General features: G+C 39.9%; 1 protein-coding gene and 1 long non-coding RNA gene across 6 annotated transcripts in view; one reads left to right on the top strand and one right to left on the bottom strand.

The window, feature by feature from the left end:
- Positions 1 to 10,251, bottom strand: part of LOC120879700 — a 71,182-nt gene extending 60,931 nt beyond the window's left edge. The window contains exons 1-2 of the long non-coding RNA XR_005724859.1: positions 10,194 to 10,251; positions 8,524 to 8,570 (exon numbers count right to left, since the gene is read on the bottom strand). This is a non-coding gene — a long non-coding RNA (uncharacterized LOC120879700). The remainder of the gene's footprint in view (positions 1 to 8,523; positions 8,571 to 10,193) is intronic.
- A 41-nt stretch (positions 10,252 to 10,292) lies between these two features.
- The window catches only part of SPDL1 (spindle apparatus coiled-coil protein 1), a 33,176-nt gene continuing 17,835 nt past the window's right edge, over positions 10,293 to 25,633 (top strand). Inside the window, exons 1-7 of one of the 5 annotated variants that reach the window (XM_040262790.1) lie at positions 10,293 to 10,520; positions 16,882 to 17,057; positions 18,590 to 18,766; positions 20,752 to 20,943; positions 23,184 to 23,333; positions 23,434 to 23,532; positions 23,609 to 23,719. In XM_040262790.1, the coding sequence (XP_040118724.1) occupies positions 16,899 to 17,057; positions 18,590 to 18,766; positions 20,752 to 20,943; positions 23,184 to 23,333; positions 23,434 to 23,532; positions 23,609 to 23,719 (888 nt within the window). In that variant the 5' untranslated portion in view covers positions 10,293 to 10,520; positions 16,882 to 16,898. The remainder of the gene's footprint in view (positions 10,521 to 16,881; positions 17,058 to 18,589; positions 18,767 to 20,751; positions 20,944 to 23,183; positions 23,334 to 23,433; positions 23,533 to 23,608; positions 23,720 to 25,633) is intronic. The other 4 variants (XM_040262788.1, XM_040262789.1, XM_040262786.1 and 1 more) reach the window with 4 other exon arrangements.

The raw sequence follows: 25,633 nt of genomic DNA, 5'->3' as shown, positions 1-25,633 counted from the left end.
AACTGAAGAAGAAAATTCATTCAACAAGGCAAGTGGATAGGAATTTTAATATGCATAAAGTTCTTACTGTAAGAAAAAGGCTAAAGGACCCACCTTATGGCTAGCCCAGTGATTTTTTCACCATGGCTGTACGTTAGAGTCAGCTGGGGAACAGCAAAGCATTTCTGACGCTTACATCCAGCCCTAGACCAAATGGATCAGAATAGAATATTTTAAGATGCCTCCTAATTCTAATAAGCAGTCAGATTGAGAACTATTGAGATAAAGAAGCAAGGGAGAAAAGCTGAAGAGCAGGTAGGGAGTGTGTCTGTTTTAACTCAGGTTCCCAAACTTTACTGTATATTGCCTTCTCCCTGGGAATCTTTAAAAATCACTGATGCCTCCATTTATGATAAAAACTCTCCAGAAAGCAGGAATAGAAGGAACATACCTCAACATAATAAAACCTATATATGACAAACCCACAGCAAACATTATCCTCAATGGTGAAAAATTGAAACCATTTCCCCTAAAGTCAGGAACAAGACAAGGGTGCCCACTTTCACCACTACTATTCAACATAGTTCTGGAAGTTTTGGCCACAGCAATCAGAGCAGAAAAAGAAATAAAAGGAATCCAAACTAGAAAAGAAGTAAAACTCTCACTGTTGGCAGATGACATGATCCTCTACATAGAAAACCCTAAAGACTCCACTGGAAAATTACTAGAGCTAATCAATGAATATAGTAAAGTTGCAGGATATAAAATCAACACACAGAAATCCCTTGCACTCCTATACACTAATAATGAGAAAGTAGAAAAAGAAATTAAGGAAACAATTCCATTTACCACTGCAACGAAAAGAATAAAATACTTAGGAATATATCTACCTAAAGAAACTAAAGACCTATATATAGAAAACTATAAAACACTGGTGAAAGAAATCAAAGAGGACACTAATAGATGGAGAAATATACCATGTTCATGGATCAGAAGAATCAGTATAGTGCCAATTGCCAATACAGTATACTAACACATATATATGAAATTTAGAAAGATGGTAACTGTAACCCTGTATGCGAGACAGCATAAGAGACACAGATGGACTCTGTGGGAGAGGGAGAGGGTGGGATGATTTGGGAGAATGGCAGTGAAACATGTATAATATCATATAAGAAACGAATCACCAGTCTAGGTTCGATGCAGGATACAGGATGCTTGGGGCTGGTGCACTGGCATGACCCAGAGAGATGGTATGGGGAGAGGGGGTTCAAGATTGGGAACACTTGTACACCCATGGTGGATTCATGCTGATGTATGGCAAAACCAATACAGTATTGTAAAGTAAAATAAAATAAAATAAATATAAATAAATAAAGTTAGACTGTTAAATCATTAAAAAAAATCACTGATGCCTGACAGACACCCCCAAGCATTCCAATTCAATTAGTGCTGGGTATAGAATGGGCACCAGGGATTATAAAAGCTTCTCAGGTGTTTATATATACAACAAAGTTTGGGGGGCACTCTTTGAAACTTAAATACCTCTATTTATTAGGATGGAAGCAGCAATAATTAACTTTCATGGGAGCAGAAATGAAATCAAATCTTCCAACTATATTTAAGAATAAATTAGATGCTACTTTTTCAACCTAGTTTTTCCATGTTGGCTGAGAAATTTAAACCCTATGAATAGTATGCTGTTTTTAAGAGCTTAACTCTGCCTGTTTATAGGATGCCTATTAATTCCTTTGCCAAGAGTTTTATAGGTCGGAGGAGGACTGTCACCCAAAAACTTTCATAACTCCCTTCCTTCAGTCATATGCAATAATACTGATTAAGTGCCAGTGTACTTCAGAAGCCATATTTCTGTCCGTAAAGGTTTGCTCTATGCACAGACTGATGGATTGGCATGGGGTCGGGGAGAGTGTGATGCCAACCTCCACACTGATTTGCAAAAAGGAAAAAATAATCTGGACCTTGCTATATTCAAGAAAAGTGACAAGTATTTCTCTGATCTTTCTTACAAATTGCTAAGCTCACACTGATGCCTGAAACTGTTAGTCTTCCAACATTTAAAAGGTTACTCACCCCCAGGAGATTATTCAGCCCTGATCTGACAGAAAGTGCAAGAACACTGTTTTTTAGTGCCAAACGCCAATAGATCTGAATTCCAAAGAAACACGCTTTATGGGAGGATATGGGCCTTAACCCAGCTGGTGGGGTAATCTGAGAGCCAAGGGAAGACAGGACTGTCAGAGAGGACACCTGATGAGTTCCAGAACTCAAGCTTAGGGAAGTATTTTACAAGACTAACCAATTTATCAAAAGTAGCTGAATACTGCCAGCACGCAGCACATCACGGGGAGTGGATAGGGTTCATTTGCGATAAAGCAAGAGTCTGAGTATCCTGCCTGATAATGGAGAGGCAAGTACGTGGTAAAACAATGATTAACACAAAGCAAGGATCACATCTAATATTAGGGCTGCCTAAGGTTTTATCACTGCAATAAGAAGAAAGGGAGCTTGTCCTGTCTATATAAGGTACATAAAGCCTGAAAACCACTTTCTCATGTCTCATATTTTGAGAGAACTTTGAAAGCAGAAAATTATCTTTTAAATACACATAATTAGCATTTCTTGTTACTGCGCTTTTGAGTCTTTTTATATAATCAAAGAACTTTAAAGGTTACTGGAAACATACACTCCTTTTAATATTTTCTATTAAGGAAAAGGTAATAGGACAGCATGTGCCAGACATATTTTGCAGGAAATAGATAAACCTGTCTGGGACATAATAAAATATTAGGGAAACATGAGTTTTAAAACTTTAAGTTCATCGAGAGCAGCTTTTCCTTTAAGGAAATAACACATGAGAGTCTCTATTTACACAAAAGTGAACATTTACTTTAACCAAGGAGTCTTTGCTTTATAGGCCTCTCTAATAGGGTTATTTTATATGCAAAGTTTCCTAGTACAATTTAAAATGCTTGAATTACAGAAATTACATCAATACACAAATTCTGAATGAAGAAATATTAGTTCAAGTGAGGGACACATATCATCACAGGCAAATGCAACAATAAGAAAGTTCAGAGGGGATCAGTATCCTACTTATTCAGTGTACTGTCTCTGTGACATGGAATCTGTTTCATGTTGACTGATTCATAAATTTTTAGCACTTTCATTTAGTCATAAATTTTTAGCACTTTTCAATTAGAATTAAGAATAGTATTTTTTAAATAAGTTATTTGACTTTGATCTCTCAAAGAGAGTTTATAGATTCCCCATTTAAATGAATGAATTGCATTCATCAAACACGACTTTAGCAACAAGCACGTCTCAAGCACTTGCTGGGAGAAACCATAGTGAGCAAAACATATATTGGCCATTTCCATTCTGAGCAAACTTACCTTTTAGTGAGGGAAGCAGACATAAGTTACCAGAAACTACTATAATTGTTTCAAAGGATAGGCACAGGGTGGTATAAACTGTACATAGAGGACATGCCTGAGGATAAAGATTCAGAACAGAGGGAGCGGCATTTGAGCTGAGATAATGCTGTTGAGAATAACAGCTACTATTTACTGACTTTATGCTAAAGGTTAAAAAGTATTAGATCACTTAAACTGTACAACAAATGACTGAATTAGACACTTTAATTATCCCACTTTATATTCCAGGAAACTGAGGCCTAGAGAGGCCAAGCAGTTTCTTAAAGGCAATCAGAGGAAGTAACAGAGCCTGCAACTGAACCAAGATGCTGACTAAAGAACATGTATTGTAATCTTAACCATTAACATGGCTTCTCTAGTGAAAAAGATGAAATGGTGTTTATCTTAGTCTGCTTGGGCTGCAATAATGAAGTACCTAAACAACAGAGAATTTACTTCTCACTATTCTGGCGGCTGGAAAGTCCAAGCTTAAGATGCTGGCCCACTCATTTCCTGGTGAGGGCTCTCTCCCTAGTCTTCAGATGCTTCTCTCACTGTCAGTTTACAGCTTATGGTCTTTTTTTTGCTTTGGTGCAAAGAAAGGAGACACTTTTCTTCCTCCAAGTCTTCTCATAAGAGGCCACCAATTCTATGGGATTAGGGTCTCATCGTTATGACCTCAATTAATCATAATCACCTCTAAAGGCCGTATCTCTAAACACAGTCATGTTTAGGTTAGGATTTCAACATACGAATTTGTAAGAGACACCATTCAGTCTACAGCATGGAGTAAACTAGGTAGGAGAACGATGGGGAGTAACTATGACCTCAAAAGACTAAAGAGTACAGGTTATAATATGTGCATTTGGCTAATCTTCTGGCTGAAACTAGCATAATAACCATCAGTTCAGTTCAGTTCAGTTGCTCAGTCATGTCCGACTCTTTGCGACCCCATGAATTGCAGCACGCCAGGTGTCTCTGTCCATTACCAACTCCCGGAGTTTACCCAGACTCATGTCCATCGAGTTGGCGATGCCATCCAGCCATCTCATCTTCTGTCGTCCCCTTCTCCTCCTGCCTCCAATCCCTCCCAGCATCAGGGTCTTTTCCAAGGAGTCAACTCTTCACATGAGGTGGCCAAAGTATTGGAGTTTCAGCTTCAGCATCAGTCCTTCCAATAAATACCCAGGACTGATCTCCTTTAGGATGGACTGGTTGGATCTCCTTGCAGTCCAATAACCATATCTATAGACAAAATCTAATTTCTGTAACAGAAATGCCTGTAGGACAAAATATTTTCAAAGACTGTCACCTAGTGGCAATAGGCAGGAAGTAGCTCACAGTGACTATTACTGAACAGGTGAATTCAATGTATTTTGTGTGCATTCCCAAGTTCTCCCCAAGGAATAAAATACACTAAATTGAGCATTACAACATCAAGACAACCACCACTTCTTTCCATGCAGAAAAGTAGTGTGACAGTTTCAGGCCCTCAGAGCAAGAACAGTATTTAAACCATCCCATTTTGAGTCAGCCAAATAAATTTGGGCTAGCAGTATAGTTGAGTAATATATATCATAGCTAGTAAATATGTTTTATTCAGCAATGTAGATTTGGGTCACAGTGCTGGATAAAGGGTTCCAACTAGCTGAGGTATGTCATAAAATAAAAGGAACATGTGACAGACACTGGAAGATACAAAGTCATAAGTAGAAACTACGGAACTATGGTTCTATAAATAGCTGCAAAAATCAGGATGCCAGATTTTTTTTAATATATGCATATATACCCTGAACTAACTAGAGTGGGCACTATTCTTGGAAAGTAAAAACCATAACTGCATCATAATTCTAACTGGCTTAGGTGTTAAAATCATCTGAAAAAGCAAGCTTAACAGGGATGTAATGATAATGTGAAGTGGTGCCAGGAAAGGGATTACTTACAAGCTGTTTGGATCCTTATTTTTCTTTACTCTAGACTAGGCCCCTTCTTCTAGGATAAACCTTCCTTTTGGTTCAACTAAGACATTTTTCTCAGAGGAGCCATCACTATATTCTATCCTTGGAAGTTAGTAATTTTCAGTTTTAGCCTCATAAACTCCTAAATGCAGAATGAGAAGTTGACAGGTTGAAGTCAACTAGTCCACTCAAGTTTGGACATAAGTGTTATTTTATTTTATTGTTTTGGCCATACTGCACAGCATGTGGGATCTGAGCCCCCGACCAGGGATCAAACCAGTGCTCCCTGCAGTGGACGTAGAGACCGCCAGGGAAGTCTCAGATATGTGTTACTGAGTGTACTGGTAAACAATTATTATATTTCAAGTAACAGAAAACTCAGATTGAAGCTATATGAGCAAAAACTAAACAGTTCAAGGATATCTCTAGCTTCAAGAGAAGCTTGATGTAGGACCCTGGCAGCTTTTTTCCCCCTCTCTATCAGCTCTGCTTTCGATTCCATTTCAAGTCAACTTAAGCTTCATGGACCTAAGATGGCACTTGGCAGCTCTAGGCTACAAAGTCTAAGTACAGAAGGGGTTAACAAAATCCAATTTTTTCCAACAGCCCCAGTCTTATTTCACCCACTTGGATTTAGTCACATGTATATCCCTGAACCAATTATACCCAGGGGGATCCAAGAGTTGAAGGCTAGGATCAATTTTAAACAGTCCACATGGCTGAAAATGGAGAGAAAGATGACTTACCCAAAGTATAATCAGAATGCTTTGGGCAGGACAAGGAAGAGGGAAGTGATGCTAAAAATTCAACTAATAAATGTCCACAATATTGGGATGAGGCACCTTTGCTCTGAGTGAGGACTGCACCTATTTGTGGGGAAAGGACTGTAGCAGTAGGGCTCATGAAGAGTCGAAGCTGGCGCTACTATACAAAGCAGAGTCAACAGAGACTGCAGACTAGGCTGCCGTGGTCAGTATTAACACTCAACTGTCAAACCCACCACCAGTACAATGATGCACTTTGATACCAAATCATCATAAGAGATCTGTGACAATTCAATTTCCTGACCTCTTCTCGGATGGCTCTTCTGTTTCTTTTGCTGGATCCTTATTTTCCTCCTGTTCCATAGACTAGGACAATGACCAAAGTCCTGCACCAGCCCTCTCTACTCTCTGAACATCTTTCTTGACTTCAGCCATTCTCCATGTGTTAATGACCACAACCTTAAGTGTAACTTCCAAAACTTCATCTTCTGGTCCATCCTGTGAGTCACGGAACTTTGTAAATTAACCCAGCTCTTATTTGCAAAACTCTGTGTCTTAAGTCTCCTGGGCTCGTTCTTCTTTGGCCCCCAGTTCTTGGGCCAAAGCTTAATAATACGAAGGAACAAGAAAATCTTAAGTTGCACTCTGAATAACGGCTTATTGTTTGGTAAATGCCCCTTCCACTAAACACTAAGTACCTTGAGGGCAGAGAGTATTCACCTGTGGTACCAAAACAAACATGATGATTTAGTAAGGTCATATCAAAACACACACAGCTTTCAGGGCAATATAACAACTCCCTTCTACACCATTTTTGATAACCAGTCCTCTTTTCCACTAAACAGTCATAGTTAAGGAATGATGGCCAGTTTACTACAGCAGTCTTTCCCAGTTTTGAATAGCTATAATATTAGGAATTATACAATTAGAAATATTAGTAGTATTATTTGAAGTAATATTATAGCAATATTAGGAACTGATTTCCAGCATCTAAATTCTCTTGCTATGCTTGATGCGTGCCTTCTCACACTTTCTGCATGAGGAGGCAAAAATCCCATCTCTTATTACGTAAACTAAAAAGTGACAAATGCATTTATTTTCCTGACCCTTGGCATTTAGCACATGGTATGTGGACCTCCCCTGGGTAGGCAGGTCTGCATCTGGAACCCTGAATCTTAATTATCCAGGCAGGGAGAATCTACCATTCATTTCACTTGTGACATCTAGTGTCCAGTGGTGGTATAGGCAGCACCCTATCCAGACGGCTCCTAAAAACTAACTTTAATGTTGATATAGGTAGCGTCTATGATTTTACTAATGCTGTCTACTTCCCTGGAGTGTTTTCATCCTCACTTAGGTTGGCCGTTTTTCAAGGCCCTACTCAAGTGCCACCTGCACGGTGAAACATTAAAGGGAAACCATAATAAAACTGATCTCTCCCTTCACACATCTTTAGTGTAGGGTATATACCATTGACATGGCCTTCATACATAGCTAAATGCCAAGGGTTATGTAAGTTTGTTTTTATTTAATCCTCCACTACATTGTGAGAATCTTCCAGAGTTGAGTGGCACTTACCGTATCTCTAAATTCCTTGCATTCTGCCTAACATGTTGTGGTCACTAAGGGACATGTGGACACAGGGATGAATTGGGAGAGTAGGATTGAGATATATACACTACCATGTGTAAAATAGATAGCTACTGTATAGCACAGGGAGCTCAGCTTGGTGTTCTGTGATGACCTAGAGGGTGTGGGAGGGAGGTTCAAGAATGAGGGAGTATATGTATACATGTAGCTAATTTATGTTGGTATACAGCAAAGACTAACACAACACTGTAAAGCAATGATACTCCAATAAAATATAATAAATAAAAGTTTAAAATATTTCTAAAATATTAAATTTGAAAGAGACATGAATGAAACATAGGCCTATGTATTCATGTAACTAAGGAGAAAAATGAAGTTCAGATACATTATAGACTACCTAATTTCAGCCAGTCATGATTGGACTAGGTTAGAATGGTATCTTCCCGAGTCCTCAGTTGAAAAATCTTTGTCAAGTGAAAAGGAAAATCAGGTTTCATTTATTCAAGAACTTGGGGGTGACGACAAATGAAGGAGTATCTGGCTAATTCAGGACCGAAGTGCATTTGTTAGGCTATACTGTGAGCAACACGAAGGCATCACTGTTGTCAGTCTTTGAACCCAGATCAATCCTTAACTTAGTGAGGCCTATCTCAGTCAGAAATAGAAGCCTGCAAAGGAAGTTGAGAGTGGAAAAGCAGGGAGGGTGTGGCATCCCAACACCTAAGGAGACAGGGAGAGCTACCAACTGTTAATTGTTAAGTGAGGGCTGAAAAATGGATTTTGCAATATAGTACTCACTGGTGATGTTGAGAAGAGCCATTTCACTGGAGTGGTGAGACCAAAACCTAAAGTGGTAAAAAAAAAAAAAAGAATAAGAAAATTAAGATAATGAGTATAGGCTTTTTTCCTAGGAATTTTTTTTTTATCAAGGGAAGCAAATAATGAGGTGGTAAGCTGACTGAGGTCGACTTGTTCCCTGTTTAGTGGCTCAATTGTGTCTGACTCTTTGCGACCCCATGGACTGTAGCCCACCAGGCTCCTCTGTCCATGGGCTTTCCCAGGCAAGAATACTGGAGTGGATTGTCATCTCATTCTCTAGAGGAATCCTCCCAACCCAGGGATTGAACCCAGGTCTCCTGCTTGGCAGACTGATTATTTACCACTGAAGCACCAGGGAAACCTAATGAGGTCAAGGAAGATTAGTATTATTTTTCAGATGGAAGTCATTACAGTATGTTTATTTGTTGATAGGGAAGATCCAACAGAGGGGGGAAAAACTGATGATGAAGAAGAAAGCACGTATGGCCAAGTCTTCAAGTAAGCAAGAAAAAAATGGGCTCAAAAGCATAACTTGATCTGTACTACAGTTGCTAATGGATTCAGAAGTGCTCACTAAATGTTGGCTATTATTATTTCGGATTGCTTAAAATTTTGAATAATGAATAGGCATCAGGTTTACAAAATGTAAAATAACTGTTTAAAGACACACGCAAGAACTTGGACTTTAGCAGACTTGTTGTTCAGTCGCCCAGTCATGTCTGTTTGCGACCCCAAGGACTGCAGCCCAAGAGGGCGCCCTGGTCCTCACCACCTCCTGAGGTTTGCCAAGTTCAGGCGCATTGCCTCGGTAATGCCATCCAGCCATCTCATCCTCCTGCCTTCTATCTTTCCTAGCATCAGGGACTTGTCTAATGAGTTTGCTGTTCATCTCAGGTGACCAAAAACTACTGGAGCTTCAGCTTCAGTAACTGTCCTTCCAATGAGTATTCAAGGTTGGTTTCCCTTAAGATGGACTGGTTTGATCTCCTTGCTGCCCAAGGGGCTCTCAGGAGTCTTCTGCACCACAGCAGGCTGCATTAATTTAAATTCTACTTCTATCACTTGTCAAAGGTACCTTTCTTCTTGGGACTGTTTTCCTCTGTAGAACCTCACAGGGCTTCCCAGGTGGCGCTAGAGGGAAAGAACCCGGCTGCCAATGCAAGAGACGGAAGAGACCGGGTTCCATCGCTGGGTCAGGAAGATCCCCTGGAGGAGGGCACTGGCAACCCACTCCAGTATTCTTGCCTGGAGCATCCCATGGACAGAGGAGCCTGATGAGCTACACGGTTCACAGAGTCGCAGAGTCTTACACAACTGAGTCGATGAGCACTCACCCACCTCATAAGGCTGTTGGCGGGCTTAAATGTGATAATCCGTGTAAAATTAACGGGCACTCTGTCTTATAAACGTAACTGTGATTCTGCCTATGATGCTTTTCGGCCGTGTCACACTCACTGAAATTTCTGGAACCCTAAGATAGGTACCACAGGGCAGAGCCTTCAGGATGCACACCGGCCAACGCGCCGTTAAGCCAGCACACGAGGGAATTCCCCCGCCGCCTCGCCTTCGAGTGACACTGTCCCTCCAGAAAGCACTGTCTCTAGGGAAAACGAAGACCAAAAAACCCCCAAAGCGTCCAGAAAACCAACCGTGAGTAAGGCTGACGCGACACAGCTTCGTTCGAGCCTGCGCCAAAACCGCCGTAGCTGGGGCGTGGCACTATCTTGGGCGCTTCGTCCCCTTTTTTCCTTTTACGCGCTGTTAGGGCGGAAAGTATCGCGTGACCTGAGGTCTCGCGGGAATTGCATTCAAAAAGCCCTGGCGCTTCCGGAAATTGCATTCAAAAAGCTCTGGCGCTTAACCCTAGTGCTTGGTGAGTGAGTGGGCCGGTGATTGTGCGCTGCCGCCGTGGAGTTAACGTCGGGAATCTGATCGCGGAGAGCTGCAGCAGCAGGCAAAGGGGTGAGGAGAGAAAGGTAGGGGCCAGGGGCCCGGAGGGAGGTGCGTATGAAGGGGGACGCGCCGGGGCGGCGTAGAGAAGGGCTGGGGAGAGGAGGGCAGGGCCTAGGAATACCTGGGGTCTGGGTCTCCGCCCAGGCTCTTAGCTGGAGCAGCTTCTTCTGCAGAACTCAGCTCTTACAGACCAGGTTCCGAGCCGGCCCTAATATTCCGCTGGGCCGCTACGACTCCCCCCGGGAATTCTGCGTAAATACGGAAAGTCGGGTCCGTTACCTGGGTCTGGGGGATAATGAGCACTGGATCTGCGCTGGCTGTATGACCGCCCCCTGTATGATTCGAGAAAGCCTACAAATGTAAAATACACACTGGATTTTAAAGACTACACTCTCGTTGGTAATATGACGTCTACATGTTGAAATGATAATCTTTTGGATATACTGCGTTAAATAATGCATTGTTCGAGTGAATTTCACCACTATTTACTTTTTAAAATAAACGTGGAACCTAGAAATTTGAAAATTAACATGTCTTGTTCGCACTGTATCTCTACTGGACAGCGCTGCTCAGACAGTTTCTTGTAGGATTCCGCTCTAGCTGCTTTTTACCCATTGCTGGTTTAATCTTAAACAAAAACCCTATTGTAACTGACCTTGGTTTATGGGTGACTAAACAAGACATTGGAGAAATTGTTCAAGTTGATGTTGCCAGTCAGTACTGAAGATGGGGTGACCACTCAAGCAGTCTGATCCCAAGCTTCCTGTCTGCTACATGCTTTTTTCTGTTCCGAGAAGCAGAACAGAAAAGTGGTTAGGAGCACCAGGCTATGGAACCGAATCCTGCTCCCATCTCACTTAGCCCCTGAGTTATCAGTGTTATCACCTGATTACCCTGAGCAAGTTACTTAACCTTTCTGTGCCTCTGTTACTTAACCTTTCAGTTGGCATTTGTGTAAAATGGGGGGTTGTTGTTCAGTCCCCAAGTAGTGTCTGACTCTTTGAGACCCCATGGACTGCCTGCAGGTTGGCATGCTGCAGTCCATGGTTTGTGGGGAGGAGTGACCCTTTTATCTCATAGGGTTGTTGAGAGGATTCAATAAAATAATGTTTCAGTTCAGTTCAGTTACTCAGTCCGTCCGACTCTTTGCAGCCCCATGGACTGCATCGCACCAGGCCTCCCTGTCCATTGCCAACTCCCGGAGTTTACTCAAACTCATGTCCATTGAGTCAGTGATGCCATCCAACAATCTCATTCTCTGTCGTCCCCTTCTCCTCCTGCCTTCAATCTTTCCCAGCATCAGGGTCTTTTCAAATGAGTCAGTTCTTCGCATCAGATGGCCAAACTATTGGAGTTTCAGCCTCAGCAACAGTCCTTCCAATGAATATTCAGGACTGATTTCCTTTAGGATGGACTGATTGGATCTCCTTGCTGTCCAAGGGACTCTGAAGGGTCTTCTCCAACACCACAGTTCAAATGCATCAGTTCTTCAGCACTCAGCTTTCCAGCTCTCACATCCATACATGACTACTGGAAAACCATAGCTTTGGACCTTTGTTGGCAAAGTACTGCTTTTTAATATGCTGTCTAGGTTGGTCATAACTTTTCTTCCAAGGAGCAAGCATCTTTTAATTTCATGGCTGCAGTCACCATCTGTAGTGATTTTGGAGCCCCCAAAAATAAAGTCTGTCACTGTTTCCGCTATTTCCCCATCTATTTGCCATGAAGTGATGGGACCAGATGCCATGATCTTAGTTTTCCGAATGTTGAATTTTAAGCCAGTGTTTTCACTCTGCTCTTTCCCTTTCATCAAGAGGCTCTAGCTTGTGCTTCATCCAGTCCAGCATTTCTCATGATGTACTCTGCATATAAGTTAAATAAGCAAGGTGATAATATACAGCCTTGACATACTCCTTTCCCTATTTGGAACCAGTCTGTTCCATGTCCAGTTCTAACTTTTGCTTCCTGACCTGCGTACAGGTTTCTCAAGAGGCAGGACAGATGGTCTGGTATTCCCATCTCTTTAAGAATTTTCTAGAGTTTGCAGTAATAATGTTTGCAAAGCATCAAGTGTGATATCTGGTACATATTAGCTATAGTTTTTATTCAACCCTGGCTACCTTTCTCTGCAGATTGATAGATTACTCTTAGACGTTCATTACACCTGTTGAAAAGTCACTTCCTCAGGGAAATCTTTCTTGTCCTTATTCCCTCTGACCCTGCTCACATGCCACCACCCAGATTGAGACTGCTGCCCTGAGTTATAGGCTCAGATAGCACCATACACCTCTCCCTCTTGCACTTAACACAGTTGTAACTTTACATTATCAGTTATTTGATTTAACATCTTTCTAGTAATAGACTGTAAAATTCAAGAAGGCAGGCATATTGTCTTTTTTGCGGATCACATTGTGTCCTCAGCAACAGCACAGTACCTGACACGTAATAGGAATTCCAGCAACTCTTTAGAGTCAATGAGAACTAATGTTGTGGCTGCCGTGGACATTGATGGTTGGGATATCTTGAGGCTAGTCCCATATTTTCTTTGGTAACTATTGATGACAATAGTACTTAGCTCAGGTCCACTAAGAGAATTAAATGTCATAGTTCATTTGAAGCACTCTACCTGGCAAATGGTAAATCCTTAGCAAATATAAATTATTATTAACAGCTCAACAATTAATGGCTGGCTCCATCATGTACGGGCTTTGGAGAGGTCTTGCATTTTAGAGCAGTGATAGCCAGTCCTGGATAACATAGGATTCTTTTTTTTACCCCCTCTTCTAAAACCTATTACCCCTCTTCTATTTCCTCCTCCATCTTCATTCTCAAAGACCTTCCTTCCTAATTTACTGATAAATGGAAGCAGAAGGGCACTCATGCAAACTCTGAACACTGTATCTACCTACTTATCAGTGTCTGTACCCGTATACTTTACTTTCCTTTAATTCAGATGAAACATACCTGTCCAGAGATCAGACCCTGTACATTCATTACTCCAGGAGTGATCCATGTCTTCTATATCATTAGTTTTCCTTTGCTTGATCTCGCCTTTGTCATACAAGCTTGCTGTTGTTTTTTCTTAAAGAGTTTTTCATCTTTAAAAAAAAAAAAAAAAAGACCCTACTGCATCTCCAGCTACTGCCCCGTTTATCTGCTCTTTGCAGCAAAACTGTGCTTGCTCTCTACTGTTCTACCATTCTCTCCAATTAATTCCAGTCAGGCTCTTGCCCCAGTCTCCCCATAAAAACTATTTTTGGGGTCATCTTCTAGTTGACCTCTGTGAATTTAAATCCAATGGCCAGTTCTCAGTGTTCACTTTATTTGATTTAGAATTTGGTGCAGTTCATCATCTACCTCCTTAATACCTGATTGTTTATTGAGTTCTAAGACAGCACGTGCTCTTCCTTTTCCTCCTAGCTCACTGATCGTGCTTGAGTATCATTTGCTGTCTTCTTTCCCATCTCATAACAGGGTTCCATCCTTTGTCCTCTTCTCTTTAATTATGCTCATACTTTGATGAATAGAGAACTCAAAAATTTATGCTAATAACTCCCAAATTTATATCTCCAGCTTATACCCTTCTCTTACAGCTGTTACTTACTTGACATATCTCATGTTTTAAAACTTAAACCTCTCATTTTCTTTCCAAAACATCTCTACCCACAGTTATGTGTCAGTTATTGGCAAATCTCTTTTACTAGTTGCTCAGCCAGAAGCTTTGGAGGCCTTTTAAAATTCTCTTCCACATATCCTATATTCCATTTGTCAGAAAATCATGTTGGCTCTGCCTTCAGAATATATGTTAAATCTCATCACCTTTTGTGGCAGCCACTCTGGTATGAGTGGTCATCCCACCTGATCTTTCTGCTTTCAACTTGCTTCCCTCCCAGCCATTCAGCCTATCAGCCAAAATGATCCTTTTAAATGTAGCCTATCTCTACTCCAAACTTTGCAGTGACTTCCCATTTCACCCAGAGTAGAAGCCAAAGTTTTTGTTTACAATGGCCTGATCTCCATATTCTCCTCTGTAATCTCCTCTGACCTATATTCTATCTTGTCATTCTTTGGACTTCTTCCACTGTACTGCTACCCCTCTACATGGAACATGCTTTCCCTTATGACTGCTGCTGCTGCTAAGTCGCTTCAGTCATGTCTGACTCTGTGCTACCCCATAGAGGACAGCCCACCAGGCTCCCCCGTCCCTGGGATTCTCCAGGCAAGAACACTGGAGTGGGTTGCCATTTCCTTCTCCAGTGCATGAAAGGGAAAAGGGAAAGTAGAGTCGCTCAGTCGTGCCCAACTCCTAGCGACCCCATGGAGTGCAGCCCACCAGGCTCCTCCATCCATGGGATTGTCCAGGCAAGAATATTGGAGTGTGTTGCCATTGCCTTCTCCTCCCTAGTGGCTAATTAATGGCTAATTCTCTGATTCTCTCCAAGGCTTTGTTCAGAAGTCACCTGAGGGGCTCCTGATTCAACACATTTTAAATTTCTTCCTAGTTAGAATACAGCCACTTCTTCCAAGCTCACTTATCCTGTTTTGCTTTTTTTCCCATTTTTTACTTTCTAGTGAATTTAGTTATTATGTTATTATTGCTTGTCTTCTCCTACTGGAGCGTAAGTTTTATGAACGAAGAGCCTTTTAGGGGTCCATTTGACCACTGCTTGATGTATCTGAAGTGCCCAGCATGGAGCTTGGCGCATAGGCATTCAAGAAATGTTTGTTGAATGAATGACTCCATTGACTGGAGACATGGGAGAATACCTTAAAAACGACTGTTGCTCTTTGAATTCAAAGCTGAGTTTTAGTCTAGCCTAGGAGCCTGGAAACACTGGGCTGGAAGAAGCACAAGCTGGAATCAAGATTGCTGGGAGAAATATCAATAACCTCAGATATGCAGATGACACCACCCTTATGGCAGAAAGTGAAGAGGAACTAAAAAGCCTCTTGATGAAAGTGAAAGAGGAGAGTGAAAAAGTTGGCTTAAGGCTCAACGTTCAGAAAGCTATTTCATTGGGTCCCATCACTTCATGGGAAATAGATGGGGAAACAGTGTCAGACTTTATTTTTTGGGGCTCCAAAATCACTGCAGATGATGATTGCAGCCATGAAATTAAAAGATGCTTACTCCTTGGAAGGAAAGTTATGACCAACCTAGATAGCATATTCAAAAGCAGAGACATTACTTTGCCAACAAAGGTCCATCTGGTCAAGGCTATGGTTTTTCCAGTGGTCATGTATGGATGTGAGAGTTGGACTGTGAAGCAAGCTGAGTGCCGAAGAACTGATGCTTTTGACCTGTGGTGTTGGAGAAGACTCTTGAGAGTCCCTTGGACTGCAAGGAGATCCAACCAGTCCATTCTGAAGGAGATCAGTCCTGGGATTTCTTTGGAAGGACTGATGCTAAAGCTGAAACTCCAGTACTTTGGCCACCTCATGCGAAGAGTTGACTCATTGGGAAGGACCCTGATGCTGGGAGGGGTTGGGGGCAGGAGGAGAAGGGGATGACAGAGGATGAGATGGCTGGATGGCATCACCGACTCAATGGACATGAGTCTGAGTGAACTCCGGGAGTTGGTGACTGACAGGGAGGCCTGGCGTGCTGCGATTCATGGGGTCGCAAAGAGTCGGACACGACTGAGCGACCGAACTGAACTGAACTGAACTGAGGAGCCTGGAACCAGTTGGGGAAGGAAGGATGAGTGAGGTTGAGCTCTATATTAAATGTTTAAGTCTTTGCTTGAAAATCTAGAATGGGGTTGTTCTTTAATTACTCTAAACATGGTGTCTGTTTTACATGTGTTCTTATGAATAACTAGCAAAATGCTAGTGAGTCTGTTTTCAGTAAAGTACATTTAATGTAACAAATTTCATGTGTTCAGGAGTTAACACTGTTGTGAAAACTTGTGGACATGCTAGTCCTTACCTTACCAATCTTATTCAAAGGTACCTTTTTATAGTTAAGTAGAAGTTATGCTACTATAAAGTTTCTTGATTTCTTTTCCTGTTCTCTTAACTTGGTTACCTGTATAGTGATATAATTATGAGATCATCCTACCGTAGCATTTAAGGAAGCGTAGCAACAACTGAATAGTTTCCTAATACTGCATTCCTTAGAAGCAAAATTAAATTGTATTTATCCTTTTTTTTCTTTTTGCTATATTTGATTTGTTCTCAAATTGGGTAACAAAATAGTCAGACTTCACTCTTACAACAAGAATGCAAATTTGACCATTTAAAAGTCAAAGAGAAAATCTTTAATACTGTGTTTTCATGTGACAGTGATATTGAATATATACATACACAACACACTTGTGTCTTTTATTAGTGACATGAAGTTTTTTGTTTAAGTTTAGATACTTTTATTTCTTCTGTTTTCAGTAGACAGGAAAAAAATCATGGAGGCAGATGTAATAGCAGATCTTCGATGCAAACTCAAAGAGACTGAAGAAGAGCGACGGAAAGCTGCGCAGTATGGTTTACAGCTAGTGGAGAGCCAGAATGAACTGCAGAGTCAACTGGATAAATGCCGTAATGAAATGATGACCCTGACTGAGGTGGGACACTAGACTCCTCTGCTCACCAGTTTGTGCTTTGCCACTGAAGATTGCTGTTGTCCAGCAGTCATTAATATTATTAATTTAATATTTTTCTTTTCTGAAAATTGTAGGTCTAATTCCCACCCATCTGCAGGGAAATGAGCTGAATGAATCTCTAATATTTTTTTTTCTGACTTTGTTCTGAGTTTGAAAAATACGTTCTCTTTCTTTACTCCATACTGAGTTTTAGACTTTGGTTTGTCTTGATGCTACACCAAGTCCTTAGCTCTGTCCTAAGTCTAGACTTCTGTATTCAGTTGCCCACTAATGGTCATCTCAGACTTAACGTAAATAGAACAGTTGATTCCTTGCCCACTAACCGAACATGCTCTTGCAGAATTCTTTACCTTATTTGGTAACTATAAAAACATTTATCCAGTTACTTGAGCCAAAAATCTATGAGTTTTACTCAGTATCTTTCTGTCCCACATTTCTCATATTTAATCCACTAGTAAGCTATCAAAACGTGACCTGCTGCTCTTGCTCAGTCCACCGTCATCTCTCCCCTGGACTGTTATCATGGCCTCCTGACCAGGCTGCCTGTCTCCCAGACTGCCATTCACACTGTTCACTCTTCACACAACAGCCAGGTGGTCTTTGAGGAGCATATAAAAGATCACGTCACAGCTCTGCTGAGAGCACGGAGCAGCTTCCCATTCTATTTATGACAAAAACTGAGTTCACTACCTGGGTTTGTAGATCTCCGTGTAATCTAACCTCTTTCAACCTTTGACCTCATCTTATGAATTACTTCCCCTTGTTCTTAGCTATACGAGTCCTGCTTTATGGGCTCCACAGGAGCTTTTGCCTCATTCTGAGTTATTTGTCCCCCACCCTCATGAGAGACACGACAGGAGAGAGGGGAATTTCGTCTCCTTGCTCATGGCTGCATTCCTAATACCTGACATGCTTTTATTAAAAGAATGAATAAATCCGTTTTACTTAGAAAATGCTCAGTAATGTATTTAAACTTTGATCTCCAAATTTAAACATAACAGTTAAAAAAACTAATGACCACCCTTGTTGTTAATTTTTTCCTTTTAAATCTAATTTTATCTTATTTTTTTAAAGCTTATTGAAGAGGTTTGAACTAATGACCTTTTCTTCATTTTACTTAGAGCTACAAGTAGAGAATATTGTTATCAAACCAAATAATTCTTACTAAATAAACTTAAGTTCTATTAATTTTTTTTTCTTCCTAGCAGAGACTACTTGACTTGACAGCCAGAGATCACTTTTTACTTCTTTGACAGGATCTAGAAGCAATTACCGTATCCCCAGCATGAACTTTAATTGAGTCTCAAATCGCCTCTCAGGGGTTTGTTTACATTAATACTAGCTGTAGTTACTCCAGATTTAATGTGTGGTTGTTACTTAAAAGGCAGCAAATGTGTGAAACAGGAATGATTCAGTCAAAGAGGAAAACTGCTTATGTGTGATGGCTTTAAGTTATTTTTATATAACTGAGTTATAATTGAATCTGTTTTCAGAGCTACGAACAAGAAAAATACACTCTTCAGAGAGAAGTTGAGCTCAAGAGTCGAATGTTAGAAAGTTTGAGCTCTGAATGTGAAACTATTAAACAACAACAGAAAATGCATTTGGAGCAGTTAGAAGAAACACTGACCAGAAGCCACGGGCAGGAAGTGAATGAACTAAAGAAAAAGGTTTGGGCGTCTGTGTTTTGGAACAGAAGTATTTCATGCTCATGTAACCATTTGTAAACTTTAGATGATGAAAGACTTTCTTACTACCATCTGTGCAAAATAGCTGAGATGAGGGGTTCCATCATCTTAATGTGACCTTAGCGGTTTGTTTTAAATAACATTTTAGTAGTTAAATTGAATTATTTAATTTTAGCAACTATTTGTTAAGAAGGAGTTTTAGCTCTGATCAGCATGGCCTCCTTTAGAGTGCTTAGGATACCGATCCTTTTTCAGAAAGACTAGTTTCCTAGCCTTCACTGCAACTTGTGCTACACTTTATAATTCCACAAAGAAACCAATAGTTTTTGGTAAATTAATGTACATTAGAGTTGTATATTTTACAACTATAAAATGTATATTTTACAGTTTGTTTATTGAAGATAAACTAATACATATGATCAAGTTCATACACAACTCCTTAAGGGAGGTACCATTATTATCTCCATATAACATGAGAAAACCAGTGTTTAAACAGATTGAGTGAAGTTGGACAAGACTATAGAGCTAGAGACTGTCGGTCAAAATTTGATTCTCTTATTTCAAAGCCTGCTTCATTGCGTTTCATGTAGCATCTTTTAAGATTTTTATATATCTGAACCACCTATGCTGGTTAGTTAATTCTCATTAAATTGACTCTCTTTTAAATGTTCTCTAATTTTAAGTAACAATATCAATGAAATATGTTTGAGCTGGTTATTTTTTTTCCTCATATGCAATAAAATATAACTATCAAAATATGCTTCATGCAATATTTAGAATCATCCTGCTTACCACTCTGACAAATAATAATCCAGCTTATCCGAAGTTACGCAGGTTTAGACACCAATAACTGATATGGATGCTTTTTTTCTTCCTCATGGATATTTTCAGTTTAGCAATAACTTTCAATACCTAAAAAAAAAGTAATATAGGAAATATTGAGTCTAAAGTAAGGCCAGTTATAGAGATGGCTTTTTGGTAAAGACTAAATCATTCAAAAAATATTTTCAGTCTTTCTTATGTTCTCAGATTACTTGTACCAATAATTAGGAGTTTTACTTGCCATCTTTCTTTCACTTATTTCTCACATTTAGTCCATCAACAAGCTCTTAAGAACTTGAGCTACAAAATATCTGTCTCAGCTCCTCTGGGCTACTATCTGTCTCTGGGCTACTCTGTAGCCCAGCTCACCGTCATCTCTCCACTACTGTCCAGGTAGCCTGTTTCCTCTATTGCTGTCATGCCATTCATTTTCCACACAGTGACAACATGGCCAGGAGTCCAGACCTACTCTGATTATGGGTAAGGATCATTTGTGTGCTTATAAAACAAGGCATGTCACTGCCTGTTGAAAGATGCATAGCTTTGGCCAAATAGAAACCCCAGTCATCTCATTATACAATAAGTTTGGGTCATTCAGTGATGTTTTTCAGAAGGATATACACATTTCAACATATATCAGTCAGCTGAAATTTTTGTTTCACGTGATAAAATTGAAAGGGGAAAAGAAATCAAAATAGAAGTCTCTTTATTTTTTAAATAGTAAACAAATATCAGGATATATTCTAGGAATGTTGAGATCCTATTCAATATAATTCAATATAGATGATAATGGTAACCCTGGACATCAAGTAAAAGACTTGTATTAACAACAAACCATTTAGTGAATGTTAGATGTGGTGCTGAATGTTTTCACACAAGCTTTCCATGTGTGAAAAAAATGTAGTGTCTGGGAGGTACAATTAAGCAAAACACAGTAAGACAAGGAATGCCTGTATTAGTTTTCCAAGACTGAAGCAATGTGACATTTTTGGAAAAGGGGTTAAATAATTTTGTTCAGTTTGATTGCCTTCCAAAATAGTTGTCCTGCAGGTACCAGAACAGTTTGTACTGCAATTGTATGTTCTGATGACTTTTACTACCTTTTACTATATAAGATTGTGAATTTTCTTTTTTTCTTTTTTTAGTTAGAAACTCTGAAAGCTGAGTTAGATGAAGCTCGGCTAAGTGAAAAGCAGCTGAAGCACAAAGTGGATCATCAGGAGAAACTCCTTTCCAGTAAATCAAAGGAAATGCTAATGTCTGAGCGTGTACGTGAAAGTGTGTCTTCAGAGACGCTGACTCTTCAAATTGAGCTGACCGAAATGGAAAATGTGAAGGTAATTTTTATGGCATGTGTATTATGGAGTTTTCTCCTGTTTCTGGCTGTATATTTTTCATGTTTTTGTAATAATCCTTATGAGCTACTTTTAAGACTGAAATATTTTTTGGCCTAACTATGATCTAATTAAAAAATAAGCTTTTAAATGGATTCCTTCAATTAAAGTAAAGCTTTTAAGTTACATGATTATGTAAGGCAGACTTTACTTTTAGATTATTGGAACCTCTGGAAGAATTTAGACATTTATTCTAATCCTAGTTTGTGTCCTAAAAGCTCAATATAAAAGTTGGTCTGGCAGAAGTTGATTTGTTGTTCAGCTGCTCAGTTATGTCTGACTGTTGCGACCCCATGAATGGCAGCACCCTATTGTTTTGCCAAAAGTTTTCACTTTAGTCTCAGGTTCAAAGGATTTGTTAACAAACTAAGCCACTTGTTCTATACAAATAATACAAATATTTATTAGAGAATTATCTAGCTTACTTTCAATATACTAACATTAAAAGAAAAGGGAAATAGAACAGAGGATAAGTCACCAAATTGGGGTTTGACCAACATCCAGACTCAAATGGTGCTGGGAAGTCCCGTGTCAGAGCACATCTGAAGTCCGAATTGTCCCAAGGTCCCAGGCAGCATGTCCGCTACTTGGGTTAGACTTCAAAAAATTGCAGTTCAGGGTTCCTGTTTATAATCCCAGGAGAAAACTGGTATAATCATCAGTCTGACCAAATTGCAAGCCTGGTTTCATGTTAATGCTGTTTGTTTTGTGTTGTAAAACTTGAAATGTTGTTATGCCTGGGGCTTGGTTGGCCAGGGCCCCTCTAAGGTCTTGACAATCTCAAAATTCTTCCCCATCTTATCTGTGGTGCTGCAAGGCTTGCGCTCACGGCAGGCAGTCACTCACAGTCAGGGTAGTGTCCAGGCAGGCTAGAAGCAAGGTCAGAGGCCAAGACCATTTAATTTCCCTAACACCTGTCCTTCACTATCTCCCAAAGTTTTCTCAAACTCATGTCCATGGAGTCAGTAATGCCACCCGTCCATCTCATTCTCTGTCAGCCCTTCTCCTGCCCTCGGTCTTTCCAGCATCAAGGTCTTTTCCAGTGAGTCGGCTCTTTGTGTAAGGTGTGCAAAGTCTTGGAGCTTCAGCTTCAGTTCTTCCAATGATTTCCTTTAGGATGGACTGGTTTGATTTCTTTGCTGTCCAAGGGACTCTTCTCAAATGAATCAATTTTTCGGCACTCAGCCTTCTTTATGGTCCATCTCTCATGTCTGTACATGACTCCTGGAAAAACTGTAGCTTCGATCATATGGACCTCTGTTGGCAAAGTAATGTCTCTGCTTTTTAATATGCTGTCTCAGTTTGTCATAGCTTTCCTTCCAAGGGACAAGCATCTTTTAATTTCATGGCTGCAGTCACCGTCTGCAGTGATTTTGCAGCCCAAGAAAATATACTCTGCCACTATATCCACATTTTCCCCATCTATTTGCCATGAAGTGATGGGACCAGATGCCATGATCTTCGTTTTTTTGAATGTTAAGTTTTAAGCCGACTTTTTCACTCTCCTTTTTCACCTTCATCAGGGGGCTTTTCAGTTCCTCTTCACTTTCTGCCATTAGAGTGGTATCATCCGCATATCTGAGCTTGTTTATCTTTCCTGGCAATCTTGATTCCAGCTTGTGATTCATTCAGCCTGGCATTTCAAATGGTGTACCCTGCATATAAGTTAAATAAGCAGTGTGACAATATACAGCCTTGACTTACTAATTCTGAAATTTAAAACCCATCTATTGTTCCACGTCTGTCTCTAATTGCTGCTTCTTGACCTGCATGCAGGTTTCTCAGGAGGCAGGTAAGGTGGTCTGGTACCCCTTTCCAGAGTTTGTTGTGATCCATACAGTGGAAGTTGATGAATGAATATAATTTTTTTCATTGTAAGCTAAAGTTAACTTTAAAATGAAAGTTTTAATTTCATAAAAAGGAACAGTCTCTAGAGTCTTTTTTTGATCACTTTTTTAAAAGTTAGTAATTAAAAAAATTTTTTTGAGTTTTTTTTTACTTATTTTTTATTGAAGGATAATTGCTTTACAGAATTTTGCTGTTTTCTTTATTATGCACTTTAATAATCTTTAACTAGTTATTAGTTTTAGTTTTGAGTGTTAACCTCTGCTGATAGATAAACTGACAGCTGCTAACTGAAGGATTATTCAAGAGTTTCTTCTTTTTCAATTCCTGTTTAATAGACCACCCTCCAAGAAGAAGTGAATGAGCTACAGTACAGACAAGAACAACTCGAACTTCTTAATTCTAGTTTAATGCGCCAGGTAGACCGGCTTAAAGGAGAAAAAAAAGAGCGAGAGAAAGAAGCGGTTTCTTACTATGATGCCTTAGAGGTATTGTGATTGTAGTAATACCATCTTTTCCAATTTATATAAGTTGTTTTCGTGCTAATCTTATCTCAAGTAGCTGAATTGTTTTCTCTTTTGAATTTAGAAAGCTCGTGTAGCGAATCAGGACCTTCAGGTGCAGCTAGACCAGGCCCTGCAGCAAGCCTTGGACCCTAACAGTAAAGGCAACTCTTTGTTTGCAGAGGTACATATAAACATTCCATTGATTAAGTTGGCATTTCACTTAATAAAAGCATAATTAAACATGTTATATTTTCTAGGTGGAGGATCGAAGGGCAGCAATGGAACGTCAGCTTATCAGCATGAAAGTCAAGTATCAGTCACTGAAGAAGCAAAATGCATTTAATAGAGAACAGATGCAAAGAATGAAGGTAAGAATTAGTGTAAGATTTATTAAACCTTATTTTGTATCAGTATGACTTGTACAACTAATACACTTACATGATTATTTCTAGAACTACATGACCTTAGGAAAAAAATTTTTAATTGAATGAGAGATCCCTTTTATATTTTATTTAAAAACGTTTAATTCTGTGTAGATTTTAGTGGTATATGTAGCATCCATGGATTGATTGAGTTTTTAATTATTACTCACTAGCCTTGAGTTTTTAATTCTTTCAGTAGCCTTGCCATTAGCTCTTTCTTTGTAATGGGAAAAATCAAGTATTAAAAAGTTTTTCTGTCCTACTGTTGGCCTGGTTTCTTCCTGAGGGTAGCCCTGAAATGTCTGCTTCAACTAAAACTAGCTCTCTCACCATTCTTCAGTCCTCCCACAAAGGCTTATTAACAGACTGAAGTTTGAATTTCCTTTCCTTGCAGTTTCTCAAGTCAGGAATATAAGCCCTTTTAATTTTAAGGTTTATTGGGCGTCATTTTTGTCAAACAGCTGGTAACAGAAAAGCATGTGGAAATTGTATTCTAGTATTGTGCCAACCCTTAGACTCCTGATCTGTTGTGCCTAACTCTCCTGAAGTGGTAGCACTTAATAGAAGTCTGTAGGGTTTCCTGCCTGTTTTAAGGATGATGAGATTTACCAAAGTAATAGGAAAGATCAGTGATTAAACTTTGACATCAGATGAACTTGTGATTGAATCCTAGTCTCACTTGTTAGCTGTGTGACTTTGGATAAGTATGTTTATTTTTCCAAGCAATTAGTCACCTCATTTGTAAAATAGAGATGATAGAACTTGCCTCTTAAGAGATGTCCTGGAGTTAAATGAAGGCACAGCAACATGCTTACATGTTTGGCAAATAGGAAAGTGCTGACTTAATAGACAACAACTCTGTCTTTTATTTCTGAGGATTTCAGTTGTGTCATCTGGTTTACCTCAGCTCTCCCCTATCTGGGAATTATTTCTTTGTAAAGTTTCTCATATTTGCTCTTTGTTTTCTTTTTGTACTTGTTGGGCTATTGTTACTAATCTCTCACTGTTCTGCTACCCCAAACTATCTTTAGACACAGGTAGCATTCTGAATTTGGGGGGGATTGATATGTCTAGCTTCCAGTATGAAAGTGAAAAAGTGAAAGTGAAGTCACTCAGTCGTGGCTGACTCTTTGCGACCCCATGGACTTTAGCCTACCTCGCTCCTTCGTCCATGGGATTTTCGAGGCGAGAGTACTGGAGTGGGTTGCCATATCCTTCTCCAGGGGATCTTCCTGACCCAGGGATCAGACCCGGGTCTCCTGCATTGTAGGCAGATGCTTTAGCATCTGAGCCACCGGAGAAGTCCAGTATGAAGCAGGAGCAAAAAGTGGATCCTTAAAAATGTTAAAAGTCGTCTTTATCTCTTACTTATAACCATAGCTGCAACTTCATATCATTGCTATACTCAAAAATGTATTTTAACTAATTGACACTTTTTAGAACTGCAGAAATTTCCAAACACAGAAAGGAATGCTAAGTTTAGGTTTTAGCTAATTTCCTTCTAACTGCTGTGCAGCTCCCAAGTTGAGGTGGAATCATAATTAGGTAGGTTGATTGCTGCTCTTAAAAAAATACATTGAAGTTTGCTTCAAGACCCTTAGGTTGCCCTTTACCTTTGCTTTCCATCCTTGTCCTTTGCAAAACTCACATTGTGAATGTGAGTAGCTTAATAATTTCCCCCACTGAATACTACTGAATTTTATTAAAATTTTTGAGAAGCTGCACCAGCCCCTTGATGAGAGTGCCTATGGTGAGTACAGTACAGCGTTCTGCCGGGTTTCTCTACCACTTAACCTGGTGACTTCTTGACCACAGCCATGCAGTTCAGCTGTGTTTCACAGAAGTACAGATAATTGTTAT

This window comes from Oryx dammah, unplaced genomic scaffold (assembly GCF_014754425.2).
Source record: "Oryx dammah isolate SB20612 unplaced genomic scaffold, SCBI_Odam_1.1 HiC_scaffold_20, whole genome shotgun sequence".
In the NCBI taxonomy this organism is placed as follows: domain Eukaryota; kingdom Metazoa; phylum Chordata; class Mammalia; order Artiodactyla; family Bovidae; genus Oryx; species Oryx dammah.
This window is presented reverse-complemented; position numbering and strand designations above follow the sequence as displayed.